This window comes from Theobroma cacao, chromosome 1 (assembly GCF_000208745.1).
Source record: "Theobroma cacao cultivar B97-61/B2 chromosome 1, Criollo_cocoa_genome_V2, whole genome shotgun sequence".
NCBI lineage: Eukaryota > Viridiplantae > Streptophyta > Magnoliopsida > Malvales > Malvaceae > Theobroma > Theobroma cacao.
In genome coordinates, this window is record NC_030850.1 from 37,092,660 (window position 1) to 37,109,853 (window position 17,194).

The following is a 17,194-nucleotide window of genomic DNA, read 5'->3' on the forward strand; positions in this document are numbered from 1 at the left end:
ATATAGAAAACAAATCCCCAACTCATCGAAAAGAAGCTCTCGACTCCCAATGAAAAAATGTATGTGTAAGAATCCCATCTACCAAAACATATAAACAAACCCAATGCCCTCAGCCCCGGCCGGCCTGAGGAGAAAGCAGATACAGTTCCATGCTTAATTTATGTAATTACTGCCTCAAAAGAGCAAGCGCAGACAACAAGAGAGAGGAGCATATGGCAGCCCCAGACATCCCAAGAGAATAGGCGGCTCCCTTGTCCATGGATGGGGATGGTGCTGGCGCAGCCCCAAAATCTTGAGCTGAAGCCATGGCAGATAACATTGCAATCACAAGAACAGCAGCGAATGCTTTGGAAGCAGCCATTGTCAGAAGATATATCTGTATCTCTTTGAGCAAACACCCGAAACACTGGCAAAAGAAAAGACAACTCCCAACACTTTGTGATATTTGATTTTGATGTTAAGGAGGGAGGTATTTATAAGGTGGAAAAAGCGTGTGGACCCCTCAGAAAACGTGGACAGCTGGTGGCGGGAAGGGGCCACGTGGACAGTTCAAGTCCGTGAAGAAATCGGCTGGTGGTTGGGATTGGCGGTCAAACTTTCACATTTTTTCTTTTTCTTCGTTGATACGTTGGTTTCTTATGGAGTTATGGTAAGAGGATGAAGTTTGGTTCAAAGCTGATAAGCTACCCTGCCAGGCCAGGCCATGTCGTCTTTTTCGGGTCATCTTGACGTCAAAGTGAAAATGGGAAAAAGTCTTAAACAATACCAAAGAGAAAAAGAAAGCAAAGTCGGTGGGTGGCATTAATGGTGGCCCAGTCATGAACCCCCATGTGCTTCACCAAGATGGAAATGACTGTTTTCTCATGTCATGTTGTCCGTCTCTGAGAATACTATAGTACTTCTTTTTTGCTTTTCTTTTCTTTGTGGTTGTGAGTGACCTACTATTTTCTTTGGGTCAGCCTGGGAACTTTAAAATGGGCTTTAGCAAATTCCACCATGACCTTAAATTACTAGACCCGGTTTCCAGGTCCAGAGGTCAGGGTACTTGGGCAATGGGCTACGCTAGTAAAAACTATTGCCTCAAATGGTGCAGTCCAAAAACCTTCATGGCATTGGCATGCATGCGTGTACAATAAACGTTGTTTGCAGGCCTAAAAAGTGAAGAGTCCTACTCCTAGTATATGATTTGTTGCTGAGCTGAGACATGGTGATCTGTGAGATGACTGATGAGACTGGAGAGAAATGTTCCGGAAGATATGGCAGTGGTCGTTTGTACCTGATAGAGCTGATAGGTGGCACCTGCATGTGCCTGTATGTATTATACTTATTTATACACCAAGATTGTCGAGCAGACAGCAACAGCAACAGACCCCTGATATATAATATCTGACATGTTTGAGACTACTTTGTATAGGGCAAATTATTGTGGTTCTTGATAAATGGACACTGCAAGTTGTACTGTTTTTTGCCATTATGGAAACCAGGTGGAGCCCTAAAGGTATAAAGATAATATGGTACGTAGTACTACATGTTTTGCATGGAGATGAACGCAGGGTAGCCAACTAGCCATAGAACTAGCTATCGCCTTATTAACAGATAACAAGAAACTGATGGAATCCAAGGCTCCCGCCTATTAAATGCCAGTATACCCTCGGCTGTCGGTGGGTTTCCTCCAAATCAAATCAAAGCTTCCAGTACTGCTATAGGCTATAACATAAGTCATAAACGAAACTTTGTTTAGCCCAAAAAAACTCATTAACAAAATACATGCAGCATCTACCAGATATTATGCAATTCAACCTTTCTTTGAAGGGCATTAAACTTTTTCCTGGCAACTTAAAGCAGTAAAGAAACTTGCTTAGAAGGAGAAATTAGGAGGAAACAGCTGAAAAGTTGGGTTTTTTAGGTTGACATATGGAATCCTAACAGAAGAAAGCATTAATCATTTGATGAGCTCGAGACCATGGGTGAAGAAAGATGTAAAAGCATCCATTTTAGCCTTGGGCAAAGCTAAGCCAACCTCAATACCGCCTTTCACATCTCTGCTTTCGGTGAACGAAATGGCATTGGCTTTATCATTTGAAATTTCCTCTATTTTCTTAGGCCTCCCCCACCCGAAATCAGTGTCATAGAAATCCAGTTTCGGGGACCCGGTAACCATAACATGGGACTCTGATTCATAAAAGACCGCCCAATCTGATATCCAAGTTTCTGCCCCTGCAAGAACTCCGTCGTCCAATTCCTTGACTCTGTTTCCGATCATATTTGCTGCAACGATAATGCCATCCTCTCCGCAAAGCTCCCGTTGAATCGCCATTGTTCGAGCAAAGGCGATGCAGTTACCAAAATAAGTAGTTGGTACAGGATAGTCTAACCGGGTAATACCACCCGCATTGAAGCCGAAGTAACTTGGATTCTTACCAAATAATTTCCCATTAACTTTCTCTTGTGCTTTTATCAAACAAATCCAAACAAAAGCACAAGTTAAATTAGAAGGGGTTAAATAGGGAGGTTGGGGATTGTTCTTCAGCTTACATTGAGTAACAATCCATTGTTTAATCTTCTCCATATCACCAGGACACATAAGGAAAGTGGCTCGAACCATGTCAGAGTCAGACAAATTAGTCACCCGAGTGTCAACACCTATGGCCATCTCTTGAGAAGATTTTCTGTTGCTCCAATCGTTCAAGAAAATCGACTCGAGCCCGCAAGTATCTTTAACGACCGTCCGGTCATAAAAGGGCAGTGACTTGATTAAGAAAGAAGGGTCTCTGAAAAGCGATGCCCATGTCTTGATGAAGCTGTTGAAAGTCCTGCCATCAGCAACCACATGATGATATGCAAATCCTATGCATATGCCAGAATTAGAGAAAATGGTGATTTGTGCGGCAAGTAAGGGGATTTCGTGTTTGCTTTCGGATGCCCTGCTTGGTAACTGAGGGAGTAGTGGATAAAACTCGTTAACGCATCGCTGATGATTTCCAGAGAAGTGAAAGAAATCTCCGTCAGATTCAGCAACCACCAAGGAGACGTAGTTACCTTCATTGTAAACAATTAGAGGTTTGAATGGATCCGGTGGCCACACGAGGCTGCCAGCCAAAGCAAAGAAGTGTTGTAGCGTGAGGGAGAGGGAGTGTACGAGAGTCGGAAGAGTGGTGGATAAAAAGTGATTAGTAGGGAAAGGATACTTGTAGAAGAAGAGAGGTTGGCTTGCAGAGAAGCAAAGCCAAGGTATGTCGAAGAAAGTTAGAGGAAGAGAGGTTGGTGGGGCTGAATTTGGTGGTGGAGAAACATGGTAGCGAGCAACAACTTCTACTGTGGAAGGTCGTTTAGCCATGTGGGGGTGACGAATTCGCTACTGATGGAGAGGATGATGGATTTGCTTGATTTCCTAGCTAGCAGGCCTATTAAAGAAAATGATGAAAATAGTCATACACTACTAGCTGCATGAGACTTGTGCTACTAGAAGAATTATTCAAGTTTATGATTACTAATATTTATGGACTGAACTGAAGACTGATGCAGATATTTGAGAGACGCTACAGTCGCCATGTGAAGGAATAAGATTATAAGAAGCGATCTACTTCTCCTTGAACCAATAAACCATGCAACAAACAAGATAGTTTGTAGTATCTATACTAGTAATTGTCATATATAAGTGATAACTAGTAAGTTCAATCATTCTTAAAATGGACAGAATCTAACATCCTTAATTAGCTAGCAGTCTCAATGATTAGCTATATATAATATATAGTTTTTAAGAGTAAAGTGTAAGGAATTACTTTCTCATAACTTAGTCATGAAATACTGCTAGTAGTTAATTGCTGAAGTCACTTCTAAACTCTTATTCATTTGTGCTTTCTTTTGCAGTTGCAAGTATGGCTTGATGGAGCATGGAACTGATACGTATATATATCCGAGAGAAAGGGCTGGGCCACCAACCCAAACCCCTTAAGCCCAGAATTTTCGAGTCAGGAGCTGGCAAGAACCATTAAAGCAAGGCCAGCCATTCTGTTGCCTGAATAGTGAATACTACTTTAACATTATTTTTATTGGATTTTGAATTACTATTTCTTAAAGTTCGTAACCATTTTTTGTTCCGATTCACCACCTACCTCCCCATTCTTAATTTCTTTAAATTTTGAATTTGGAAAGATTCCTTATTGCCAAATGCTTTTCCCGATTTCTTGGTATTTATTTATTCATTTATTTTTCCTGAAACATGGTTCACGTTTCTTTGGTTTTGATGATTGAAATTATTGCAGCGGGTGTCCACCTCACAAAAGTTCTCATGACGCTTTAATTATTGATGCCTTAACTTTCAAAAAGGTTATAAGTATTACAATAGAATACCGTGTGATACTTTCGCTATAACTACAATGACAGCAGCTGCTTGTAATCAGGAAGAAGCATCAGAAACAGCTGGACGTTACGCACACGGAAAAACTTAATTTTCAAAGATATAGGAACAAAGCGATGCAAACATGCATTGGACTTTCATTTGCAAATCGGAGACTCAAGTGAGCTGACAAGTAAAAGACTAGCAATACCCACATTTTTCAACAGATTCTTGACTTATTCCTGCCTCCTACAACTCAACACCTCATCCAATTTCTTGCCCTCCTATTTTTGATAACTTCATTTGGCGTTGACAGGGTGACATCAAACCCAAGATATTGTATCAAGCAACTTTGCGGTGCAGAGCAATTTGGATCATGTGGTGTTGAAATACTAGGGTTATAAGAGAAGAGGGCCAACCTCCACCTACCCCAAGTATTTGTTTTATTCGTTCCCAAAAGCAAAGCTCGTGGAGTGGTCCATGAAACTTTTTCTCCGCATTATTCTACATTTTAGCTTTGAGACCTTGATCGAAGAGAGAGGTAAACGTATCCATTTGGGGCTTTGGAAGAGCTAATCCCACTTCAATCCCACCTCTCTCACATCTGCTCTCAGTAAGTGAAATGGCTCCGCATTGATCAATTGAAATCTCCTCTATTTTGTTAGGCCTCCCCCACCCAAAATCTGTCTCGTACAGATGCACCTTAGGCGACCCTACTACCATCATATGGGGCTCAGACCTGTAAAAGACCTCCCAGTCCGAAATCCACCTTTCAGCTTCCCCGAGTAATGCTTTGTCCAACTTCTTAACCGTGTCTCCTATGGCTTTAGCAGCCAAAATGATGCCGTTTTCTCCCATTAAGTCTCCCCTTGTAGCCTCGCACCTGCCGAATCCAACACAATTGCCAAAGTATGTAGATGGAACACGACAGTCGAAACGGCTTAGACCGCCCGCATTAAACCCCAAATAACTTGGATAATCATTAGGATACTTGTCAGCCACCCCCTCGTTGCAAGCAGCTTTCATCAAACAACCCCAAACAAAAGCACATGTTACAACATAAGGAGATAAATGAACGGGCTCTCGCAGATTTTTCTTCTTGCATTCGGTAACAATCCATCGTTTGATTTTCTCCATTTCTGTCAACCCCATCACGAATGTGGCTCTAACCTTATTTGAAAACTCTGCTTTGCTTTTGGTAACTATAACCATTTCATGTTCTGCAGACTTTTTCTTCCTCCATTCTTTCAAGAAAATCGCCTCAAGACCATGCTTGTCAATTACCAACGTCCGATCATAAGATGGCATGGCCGTGATCAAGAAAGAAGAATCTTTATGGAATGATGCCCATGTCTTGATGAAATTGTCGAACGTCCTTCCATCAGCGGCCACATGGTGATAAGCAAGTCCTATGCACAAACCAGAATTCGGAAATACTGTGACTTTTACTGCAAGCAAAGGTAGTGCTTCGTTTTCGTCATCACTTGACTGCAGGCTGCGTTCTAGCGAAGGTACAAGTGGATGGAACTCTTCGACATCTCGAGGACGATCGCCTGATATATAATGAAAATCAGCATTAGACTCGGCAAAAGTTAATGAAACAAAGCTGTGTTTTTCGTTGTAAACAATCTTGGGACGGTTTGACTTAGAGTCCAAGACGAGGTGGCCGGCGAAAGGAAAGAAGTGTTGGAGAGTGAGAGAAAGAGATTGCTTGAGGGTTGGGAGAGTAGCCGACAAAAAGTGAGAAGTAGAGTAAGGGTATGGATAGAAGAAGAGAGGTTGGGTTGGAGGAAAGAAGAGCCATGGTACGTCAAAGAAAGTTAAGGGGATCAGGGAAGTTTGCGGATTAACTGAATCCGGTGGTGGAGAAACTTGGCAATGCTCTAGAATCTTCACTCTCAGGTCTTTAGCCATGGGCGTGGGATAAACTAAAGAAAGAGATACAGACAGAGAGGGAGAGGGAGAGACAGAACAGAGGAGATGTGATTCTGACTGAGTCGCTTGTGTGTGAACAGGTATAATACACAGAAAATAATGTAATTTACATTGTGGGTTGGTGTGGCTCCACACCAATACTAAACTTCGATTATAGTAATAAAAAAGAAATAGAGAGAGAAAGATTAGAACCCATTGGTCTAAATCTTGTTTACACCCAAGTTTACTGAAGCAAAAGGGCCCCGAGGAGCAAAACTTGAAAGAAAAGGAATTTTGTAGTTCAAAATGTACTCTGTCAAGTTTCAAGGGTGAATATATTACACTGCATAAAAGAATCAAACTAATTATTTATATGTGAGAAATTATGAAAAGGCATATCATCCCAAGTGGGATTTCGAGTAACTTTCATTTAGAAGCATAAATTCATGCGTCGTTTCTTCTATTTGGGTTGTAGGTGTAGCTCCAACACCTGTCATCAGGGAGCTGGTTGGCATAAATTTGGGTTGCCTTGTGATTTCTACCGCCAGACTCGCTCCAGGCAAATGGCTTTTTCTTTCTTTCCTGTCCGCATAAAAAGACCAAACAACTAGTTGGCGTAAAATAGGATGGAAATGAAACAGTAATTTGCTAATACAGATTGGTTTTGCACTATAAATACCATTCACCCCCCACCCACATTCTTCAGTCGGCTGCAAAACTCCAGTTCCAAGGCGTGTTTTGGTGAATAATATTAATTGCCCCGTTTGTTATTCAGGGTTTTAAATTACTCGCCAACACGCCAAGAAATGGAGATGAAGAAGGTTGCCTGCGCTGTCCTCTTTGCTGCCGCCTCAATGAGCGCGGTGATGGCTGAGGTTGCCGCTCCTGCCCCTGCCCCAACCAGCGATGCCTCCGCTAGCTTGCCGGTTGTTGGATCAGTTGTTGGTGCCTCAGTTGTGTCACTCCTCGCCTATTTCTTGCACTAAGCTTCAGGAAAAAAAAATAACAAAAATAATAAAAAAGGAAAGAAGTGCACATATGAAGGAAGAAAGATCAGAAACGTTCTGTTTTAGAAAAGAGAAATAAGAATAAGATTGATCGATGACAATCAAGTTTTTATTTTCTTTTTGAGAATCTCTCATCTTTTTTTTTTCCATTCCTTTGTCTGTAAAGTGAATAATCTTTTACACCCAATGCAATAAAAGAGCCTTCTGGTGCATTTGCATTTTACTCTTACATGCTTTTGGTTTCGTGAATGGTTTCTCAGTTCCAAGCAACGTATATGGTTCATCATTACTTGGCAAAGTGTTTCCCAATTAGATATTGGTAAGAAAGAAAACACAAGTGGATTTGATGGAATCATAATCCCACCAGCGTATCCGATAACGTTAACCTGCCAAATTTCAGTGATCTGCTGACGCTTCAGTCCAATCAAAACTAAAGTTTCACAGAGACGACAGGCCCCCCGCCCCTATGAATGCAGAGCATGTGCTCTTCCTCTTTGCACCCTCCACTTTTTACCTCGAACTTATTCGAAACAACGTGGCATCCGCTTCATTCTACATGAATGACAGCCTGCAGCCGGGCCGACTAATTCTCACGCCACATGTAAACCATGCACTAGGCCTTCGTTTTGGACCCACCAACCACAAAGTTCCATACTTGTTCTAAAAATCCTTGTCCTTTCACCTTTGCAATCTTCTCAACTGCACTGCGATATGGCTTCCCTGAAGGTTTCCCTTGTTGCAGCTGTTGTGCTTGTAGCAATTGTATGCTCAAAAATCACAGTGACTGCTGCTGAGGATGAGATAGCTCCCTCTCCGGCAATTGAAACTGGAACAGGCTGCGCTGCGTTTGCATCTGTTGCGGGTGTAGGGTCTTGTGTTTTGTTTTATGTAATTCATGTTTTAATGCATTAGGGATTAGGATCTTGTTCTTGTTGCTAGACATATATATCGGGCGACTTCTATTCGTATTGCCTTATGACAATGGCGCTATGCTCTGTGTGTGTAATTTAATGAGTATCTGAGTGTATTCTGGGTCTTTGATTATGGGCACAGGAAAATAATATTCATCCGAGTAAAGGGAGATAAAAAAGTGCTTTAGCATATGTTTATTATGTTGTGCTCATCTTTGAACCCTTTTGTTTGTATAGTCATGAACTTGCCTTTTGTTTTTGCTTGCTGGGACCATATTGTGTGCTGTTTGTAAAGGTGAAATCCCAGGTCTTCTTTTTTGCTTTGATGTCCTGATGGGCCTTTTCTTCGTTGCCTTTCATGGTGTTTCTGGAAGATGTGCTGTTTTTTGATTAAGGTCATATCATCTTTTTTCAGCATTTTGGACGTTGCTTTTGCTCTTATTTGGGGAACCCTTTAATTCCTCATTGATTAATGGAAGTTATCTCTTAATTTAAAAAAAAAAAAAAAGGAGAACACGGGTGACTTGTCCAAGAGCAGCATTACGAGGCTATTGTCAGGGTACTGACAAACATGCAAGGTAATGCTCTTGTTTCATTAAACCTTAATTTCTACTGAAAGTAAGTTTTGATTCCTAACCATGGAAAAAACGTTGTGTTTTTTAAAGAACAGAGATGGCCAAAATCTTATGACTTGTTTGCGGCGCAAAAAATGTGTGATAAAAAAGCCCAGCTGAAGCTCCTTGTATAGGCTCAATCCCAAACCCAACTGAATCAAGCCCTCTCCAGAAAAGATCCAACCCAATCAAGTCCTGTCTCACAAATTAGTAGATCTGGTTTACCAAACCGGATGCTTACCTCGCTTCTTCCCAGTTGCGAGTGCGAGCCGCTCTTGATCCTTGTACAGAAAATTTTGTGATTCTCAATTTGCAACAATGATCTCTCGTAGCTTAATCTCGACGCTCCCAAAGCGCTGCAATTCCTATTCGTTTGCTCTGTCTCCCACTTTTTTCATCTCTCGTGAACCCCTAAAACCTAAACCCATTCCCTTGTCCGATCTCGCTTTCTCACGCCAAAACCCCTTAAACCCGAATTCCAGTTTCACAACTTTCACTTCAGTCCAATCCAATCGGTTTCGCTCATTCACAATCCAAGATATAGTTGATCAGAAATCCATAAACGCGCATCTTGATTTGATAAGATCATACACCAGTTTGAGTAGGAACAGGAAGAGTCCTTGCTCTAAATGGATATCGGAGCAAAGACCCAGATATCTTTCAACTTCCAGCACAAAAGTTGACACTGAGAAGCCACAGAGCCCAAGCGAATACCCGAGTCAAAACCCTGATTTCAAGCACCAAGAAATCGAGGGACCAACCGTAGAACGTGACTTATCAGCACTGGCGAATGAGACAAGAGAGGTTCTTGAAGGAATGATGAAGAACATATATGGACTTAGCAGGGCAGTGGCTGTTCTGGGACTGGTCCACCTTGGTCTTGGAGCTTGGATATCGTATATTAATGGATCAAACCCAATAAGTGAGGTTTCAATTCAAAGTTTTCTCGCATTTGGGTTCCCTTTTACACTGGCGTTTATGTTGCGGCAGTCACTGAAGCCTATGTACTTCTTCAAGAAGATGGAGGAGCAAGGTAGGCTACAGATTCTTACTCTAACCCTTCAGGTTGCAAAAAATTTGAATATATTCTTTGTTCGGGTCCGCGGGGTTTCTTTCTTATGTATTGCAGGGGTGTCGATTGGGTTGCTGTTCACCATGTTCTCTAAGTGACTTTTTATGTTTTGATATTTGAGTTTCATGGATTGAGTTTTGGGGCAATGCTGCATACTCCATCTTGGATGTATACAATACCTAATAGCACTCTATATTTAACTTTTAGGAATGAAATTTTTACAAGTTTTCCTTTTCATTGCTATGTCATTACACTTGTGGAGATGTTCTGCAGTAGGAAAGATTTAATCATCGTTTTTGGCAACATTGATTACAATTTTATATGTAAAAAGCAATCATAACTTGGATCTATACACAGCATCGCTGTGGTGAAGGTCGTAATCGGCATATTCCTCATTGATTGTTGGATTTGGAGATAAAGAGTTAGTCATCCAAGACGAAATTTCCTAATGTTTTTGGTGCTAATTCCCTCCCCTCGGCGCCCATGCTGAAGGGTTTAACTCGTTGGGTACTCACCAAAAGATTTCCTTGGAGACTTTGGACTAGCAGACAGAACTTGACACATACCATGGAGAAGATGGCAGATTCCTGTTTTATAGCCGTTGTGGCTTGAGCTTGACATACAGAGAGAGGAGCAGGTCGTGTAACTACCCAGTTACTTTTCTATATTAAGCCATCAATCTGATGCCTATTTTGTTACAGCATCATAGACAATATACAACACATTCCACAACACTGCTGTACACGAACGTAAATCCTAAAGAAGCGTTGAGGAATAGTTGGGACAGTGGCATTGCTTGTACCCAGTTGCATATAATACTCAGAAGTTACGAACCCAAGTATTTCACTAACCACAACAATAGAGAAGGAAATCCTACTTACATATAATATGGAAACTATAAAGACGAACGCTTGAATCCTATTCACAAACACTTTAATTTGGGCCACCTATTTTCTGAAACAGAAAAAGAACAAGCTCGTTCAATTCAAAAAATGCAATTGCAAATTAAAGAATGCGAAAATGAACCAGAAATACATAGCAAATCTCCCCATTATCATGATGGGAGACTCAGACCCCCCACCCACACACAATAAATAAATAAAATCATCAAGAAACTAATACCATGTGAAATTAAGTCTAGTAAAGAACATACCATGCACAGAAACATCAAACAATGAAGTGTTTCCATGCTAAACCACATGAGCAGAGAACATGCAAAACCTTAAACGTGTAAATGCAAAGACCAATGCAACAGACTGCACATTTGAGGCAAACTCCTTTTTCCTTAACTTTTCTTCTTTTTTGTTCATTTTCTTCTATTTTTTCCTTTTTTTTCCTTATATTATAATATAAAAGTCGAAGAAAAACTAAAACATAAGCCCTCAAACAAAAGACAACTACCCATCCACCCTATTCACAAATTCAAATCTAACGTATATATAACTTGGGGCATGAACGTTATTCCAACCACTGACCCTTGCTTCCTCCCATATCAAAAACCAAACTCCCCTGCCCCATTCAACCCACCCCACTTTAAAGAAAAAAAAAAGAAAAAAGAAAAAGCCTGGAATAGCAAAATTTGCTCACAGAAGACCGGTTTGCCACTTCTACATACATCTCTACTCTAGAAATGTCTCCAGAAGTTGAAGAATCATCACGTTTCTAAAAATAAAAGAATGGGTTGGACTTATCTCCATCCTTTGATCCGTAAGATACTTGGTGCAGTCATATTCAAACATTTCAACAAAAATTGATGCAACCCCGGGGCAGGAATTTGAGAAATGACAGACTGAACTAGGAGCTACTGGCATTCCCCTCCGATTTAGGCTCTGTTCGGACATAGGTGAGACTGCGGGCAGTGGGAGAAAAAACACTGTTCCCAGTGAACGAAGCAGCAGCATCGGCTGGAGTGGCCTGAGCATCACGCTTCCACTGCAAGCTTCTGGCACCAGGCTTAAAAGGAAGGCGAGGCCTATATGCACCAGGGATACCTCTGGGAAAAGGGGCTCTAGCAAACCTTGCAGCAGCAAATGGAGAGCCTCGGGCAATGCGGGGCCATGTCATGACAGGAGCAGCTTCTTGATGAGCAGAGCTTCTCTTCACAACCTTCAACAAGAACAAAACCAACCAGTTTGGTTTAGTTGCCATAACATTTTTTGAAGCAACAAACCAACATCCATGCTTAATTTTAAAGAAAGAAAATGGGAGAATTATGAGGTCATCAAGCTGGAATCACACAGAACAACACCAGGTTTTCTAAAAGTATTTAATTTAAATCATTAAATTTTCACCACTTCCAACCTCACTATTTAAGGTTTCAAGAACTCCAACAAATGAATTTTTACTTTAACATCCAGAAAACGGAGAAGTCATGTTAAATATTTAAACTAGATGCATCTGTTGTCTCCCTCACCTTTCCTTCACTGAAATCTAATAATAGTCTTTCCTAAAATTTTCACACACCATTGACACGACCAGTTAGTTCATCAAAACGCAGAAACTGCATAATATGATCTGCCATCTAAACTTCAGTGCTTTATCATTACAACATACCCAGCACAATAGATACACTACCAGACACAAGGCATGAAATCACAACACACTTTTGATCCAGCACAGCATCACCATTGGATCTGGTCTTCTCATAAGCAGAAACTTCAAGGTTGCAATATAGGAATATAAAACATCAACTTGCTTGAGGTCTGATTATATTATATTTATAACTACTCAATGACAGCTCATAAGAAGCGAAATTGTGACAACCATTGACTGCCAAATACAAACTAAAATATCATAATTGATGTCAAGAAAAACTTCCAGCCATCAAGGAACCATTAAAATTTTTACATCACTAGGCATCTATGTCAAGATAGTTTTTCCTAAAGAGTGAAAGAGAAAGGGCAAAAAACTCCCCCTCCACCAAGCGATATAGCCATATGCATAGCAAGTTGCAAAGAAAAAATTCAATAGGTTGGATAAAAGAACGTAGAGCAATGATTAAATACCTTAAGAATCCGTGACATGAAAGAGGTACCATCAAGGGATAAAGCATTGTCTGCTGCTTCCTTACGCATAAACTCCACATAAGCTGACCTGTTTAGACATTGTATCTTAGCAAAAGAGAATATTTCCCAGAGAAAGACACATACAGAACAAATGTTTCAAACGCCTTACCCTTTTGGTTGCCCTGTCGCCGCATCTGTAACTATAACAACTTTTAGCACTTCCCCAAACTTATTAAAATGCCGAGAAAGACTGTCCTTGGTAGCAGCAAAATGAACCTGCTTATCAACGGTGACAGTACCATATATTGTCAAGACTGAGGAGGGAGACATTTACTTTCTAAACTAAAGGGAGTTTGGTTTCTTACATTGCTTACAAAGATCGTCCGAGAATCAGCATCCTCTAAAGGTCGTGCAGCAGCATAGGGAACTGGAAAAAGAAAAAAGCGAATAAAAATATAAGAACCCTAAATCCAAAAGAACAGAATGAAATACTAATTAAAAAAATAATCAACAGATGCCAAAAGATATGTTGAAACAACAGAATCCCTTATCTAACAAATGCAACACTCAAATCATTTATATTGTAATAAAAAGGCAACAAACAATACAAGAAAACTTACCAGAAAAAGACTGCACTGTCTTCTGAGGCATTTCTTGAATATCACCAGCACTTTTTACCTATAAATTAACACTGCAAGTAAATTTTAATAGCCCAGTGCACAGAATAAGGGAAGAGAGAAAAATGGGTCAGAACATCTTACATTTCCATTACCAACAGTAACAGGGTTGCCATTCTCCTTCATCAATCTAAGATTAGATTTGCTAGCGACTGCTTCAATCTCCTGAAGAGAACTTTGACTGCCAAATTCTGAAACCTCCCTTGGCTCTTGATAATGAGGTGGTTTCCAAGTATTTACATTGACAGAACTGTTGACTATCTTACGAGAAGTATTTGCTGCTGCAGTAGATTGATTGTGGTCTTTGTTCCTTGTTCTTTGCATGAGTTCATCATGCCTAGCTACACTGTATTGCACCACAAGTGAGTTATCACCCTTGTTTCCACTAGATGTACCAGTCTGAGACACATCCATAACTCCATGGCCAGCAACATTAACATCATCATATGCTTCATTGTCAGACAGAGAATCTAAAGCCAACACAGTCTGACTTTCTAATGCTGTCATGTTACCGACATGTTGTCCCGCATACTCATTTCTTTGAAGATATGCTGATTGGATATTCTCCAGTGGTTGCTTAAGATCTCCATACTCTTCATCCTCAGCAAGAGATTCTCTATATGCCGCATGTCGGTCATGGGTCTTCAAAACATCCATTCCAGGACCAAGCCTGTCAAACACACTTCCAGCAGTTTTGACCTTTGCCACATCTTCAGCAGCTTCTGCCACAGCTTTAAGCATTGTTGTCATCAGATTTGGCACTCTCGCAACAGACCGAATTCTCCTAGGACGATCAGGTAGTGATGAATCTCCAGAAGATGTTGACACCACAGACCGAAGGCGCTTGAATGAGGACTCTTTTGCTGAAATAGGTGACCTTGAAGTTCCAACTGCATCTCGCACTGCAAACTGAAGCAGCCGCCTAGGGGCATCTATGGTCATCTGAGAAACTTCCTCCCTCTGCCAAAAAGTACATTTGTGGATCAGAAAATTGGGGCCAAAAGCATGAGCAAAGACATATGTTGGCATTACATCAAACTGCTTCTATCCTTGTGAAAGCAACTAATAATAATAATGATTGATAAATGACCCTAAGGGATTGAGGAATTTATCATCAAGACATCCACTTTTAACCATTTCCATAAGCAATGATATCTAGAGGCCCTCCATGGTTATATTCTGACCAATGAATCAGATATTTTCAGAACAACTTCCTCTTACTTATAGTAAATGACCATACTCAACTAACTGGGGATTAGGAACTTAGGAATTCAAACCTTTATAGGTTGTCGGTCATCAATTCTGCTCCTTTTCTTCTGACTAGGACGAGGGGAGGAAGATCTTCCACGGCTTACTTTTCGACGAGTTTTTTCCTCAAAACGAATATTCTCAACCTCAGAGCTCCGAAGAGGAGGTGGTTCAGAAGCATCCTGAACTAGGCCCTTCCACTCCCTATTGTGCCGGTTCCTAGCCAACTTAGTAGACTTTCCTCTTTCAGAATCAGAATCCAATTGAGCATCAGCACCAGCCAGCTGGTTCCCCAGTATGCATCTTGTTTTGGCTGCTTCTTCCCCATGAGGTTCCTGAGAAGGAACATATAGATCCAAATTTGAAGCCAGATGATCCCACAACCTGTTCAAAAGAAAAAAAAGATAAATTTTAAAAAATTATAAGTAAACTAACAGCATCAGAGATAAGGATGTGTTAGGGCTAAGTCCCTGACAAATATGTTATATAAGCACCGACTTTCCCCAAAGAAGGAAGTTGGAAAAAGAATAGAAATACCAGGAGACAAAAGAATCGCTGTCATCCCCAAGAAAAACATTCAACTCATTCCTTGCTTCATCTTTACGTCTACCATTTCTCAATAAGACAATCACATATTCCTGCCAATCAAATCAACAAATTGGGAATATGATTAGGTTAACACAGACACACACCAATTGAAAATTCTGATCTTGCACAATTTGTCCAACTAATTTGCTAATTCGTGCATTCCATTCAATCGAAGATCACACGAAAACATGCACCAGAGCACCAAAATGTGTAGAAAATGCTAAATAAACTACAACAAATGGTGAGAGACATCCATTTTAAAAAATGATAACCTAAGTAAAAATATCATGTCAAAAAATCTTACAACTGTGAAAAAGTCAAAGGGATTTTGAATATCCACAGAAATAGTCATAAAATCTTAAGTTAAAAATTAAGGAGAATATTGAAGCCTTTTAATTCCTCACTTGCTCGGTCAAAAATTATCAGCAACACATCAAAAGCAATTGCCACTCCCCAGGTAAAGCAAAACTTCAGCCTCTGCTTCTTCTCAGCCCTTTCATTTGACTAGTGACACAAACTCTTGAGTCTTGATAAGCAAATAGAATAAGCAAATAAAAGATAGATAATCAAGTAGTTGAAAAGTTTAAAATTCTACAAGAAAACTTGTAGAGAGGTAGCCCTTAAAAATATGCAATCATTACCCAAGTGAATCATACACCAGTGCATCCTATCCAATGAATAAACCTAAAAGTCTTCACTCCGAAGGCCCAATAATAATAAGCAAATTTCATAACTACCCAAAATGCAGAACCAACTTAATGATCAATGCAACAGTTCAGAGGGAAAAAATCTACAAAATTCATACATTTTATAATCAAAGGCAAATACATAAAATTAAAGTAAATCAAATTGATTAGTAAGGGGAAAGAAGAAAAAAAAAAGTACCACAAGAGTGTCATCAGTGTAGTCGCCCATAAACTCCTTGAGTTTATCCTTGACTCTCTCTCTCAACTTGGCTGCTCCATCTCCGCTAAAATTAACCTTAAATGTCAAGTCATCAACTCGATCCACGCTGCCCATCTTCGACAATTTCCCCCTTCAAAAACCCTTCCAAATTCAAAACCCTAACCTAAAATCTATAAATATCAGAACAAATAATAATCACACTAATCCAGAAACCCTAACTCCAGGTTGCGAGCATCAACGAAAAATTGAGGGAGTGATGAGCGAAAGAAATGCGGCGGCGCGGGAGAGGATTGGGGTAACTGTCGGGAGAGTGAGAGAAAATTCAGAGGGTAGGGATTTCGGGTGGGAGAGAAAATGTTGGGTTTCATGGGAATCCCCCGGCGCTTTTGGAGGTTTCCGGTGCTAGAGAGAATCGCTAGAGGGGAAAGGAACGGAGCGTGCGTTTCATATATATGTACCGACTGTGGTCTGTGAGTGGGCCTTTTTTCTGTCTGGCTGCGGATAAAAATAAAAACTTTCGCTGGGTGAATCAGCAATCATCAATCACCAAAACAAAATGCGCAACTGCAAGAACTCCCTGCTAAACTAGTGGGCCGAGGTTGCCCATCCCTAGCGGCCTTGGGACTAGAAATAGGCCCAGTTCATTTCATCACGAGCTCAGCCCGTGAACTTTGGAGCTTTCGGGTGGAAACCCTGCAACAGTCATCCAAGCCAGTTTCGCCAAAGAAACTCTCCACTGTCTAAACTTGACGACAAGCTCGAAAGAGGTTCAAAGTTTGCTGCTTGATGAACTGGTGTTAGCAAAACAGATAGTATCAAAGTTTTGTACGTGCTTGCGCCTTGGGCTTTTGCTTTGAGTTGCTCTCATCACTTGAAATCTTCTGGCTTCCTACTCTTGATGGTGTAGGATATC

At 40.7% G+C, this 17,194-nt stretch overlaps 5 protein-coding genes across 6 annotated transcripts; 2 read left to right on the plus strand and 3 right to left on the minus strand.

Annotated features, from left to right (window-relative positions):
- On the minus strand, nucleotides 1,716–3,610 carry LOC18614639 (anthocyanin 5-aromatic acyltransferase). Its single transcript, XM_018126379.1, has one exon. The coding sequence runs from the start codon at nucleotides 3,335–3,337 to the stop codon at nucleotides 1,943–1,945; it is 1,395 nt and encodes a 464-aa protein (XP_017981868.1). The 5' UTR covers nucleotides 3,338–3,610; the 3' UTR covers nucleotides 1,716–1,942.
- Nucleotides 4,292–7,019, minus strand: LOC18614640 (anthocyanin 5-aromatic acyltransferase). Of its 2 annotated transcripts, XM_007052488.2 has the most exons (3): nucleotides 6,933–7,019; nucleotides 6,744–6,835; nucleotides 4,292–5,892 (listed from the first exon to the last, which is right to left on the minus strand). In XM_007052488.2, the coding sequence occupies exons 1-3, from the start codon at nucleotides 6,950–6,952 to the stop codon at nucleotides 4,844–4,846; spliced, it is 1,161 nt and encodes a 386-aa protein (XP_007052550.2). In that variant the 5' UTR covers nucleotides 6,953–7,019; the 3' UTR covers nucleotides 4,292–4,843. The 2 variants fall into 2 exon arrangements, with proteins under 2 accessions (XP_007052550.2, XP_017978696.1); XM_018123207.1 differs by having other exon boundaries at nucleotides 4,292–6,835.
- LOC108662582 (arabinogalactan peptide 23-like) lies at nucleotides 7,017–7,489 on the plus strand. Its single transcript, XM_018123231.1, has one exon. The coding sequence runs from the start codon at nucleotides 7,060–7,062 to the stop codon at nucleotides 7,237–7,239; it is 180 nt and encodes a 59-aa protein (XP_017978720.1). The 5' UTR covers nucleotides 7,017–7,059; the 3' UTR covers nucleotides 7,240–7,489.
- On the plus strand, nucleotides 8,883–10,160 carry LOC18614642. Its single transcript, XM_007052490.2, has one exon. The coding sequence runs from the start codon at nucleotides 9,104–9,106 to the stop codon at nucleotides 9,953–9,955; it is 852 nt and encodes a 283-aa protein (XP_007052552.2). The 5' UTR covers nucleotides 8,883–9,103; the 3' UTR covers nucleotides 9,956–10,160.
- On the minus strand, nucleotides 11,121–16,800 carry LOC18614643 (nucleolin 1). The gene is made up of 9 exons (XM_018123200.1): nucleotides 16,261–16,800; nucleotides 15,325–15,425; nucleotides 14,817–15,171; nucleotides 13,624–14,499; nucleotides 13,483–13,540; nucleotides 13,228–13,289; nucleotides 13,032–13,138; nucleotides 12,863–12,950; nucleotides 11,121–11,963 (listed from the first exon to the last, which is right to left on the minus strand). Exons 1-9 carry the CDS (start codon nucleotides 16,393–16,395, stop codon nucleotides 11,652–11,654), a joined length of 2,094 nt encoding a protein of 697 aa, XP_017978689.1. The 5' UTR covers nucleotides 16,396–16,800; the 3' UTR covers nucleotides 11,121–11,651.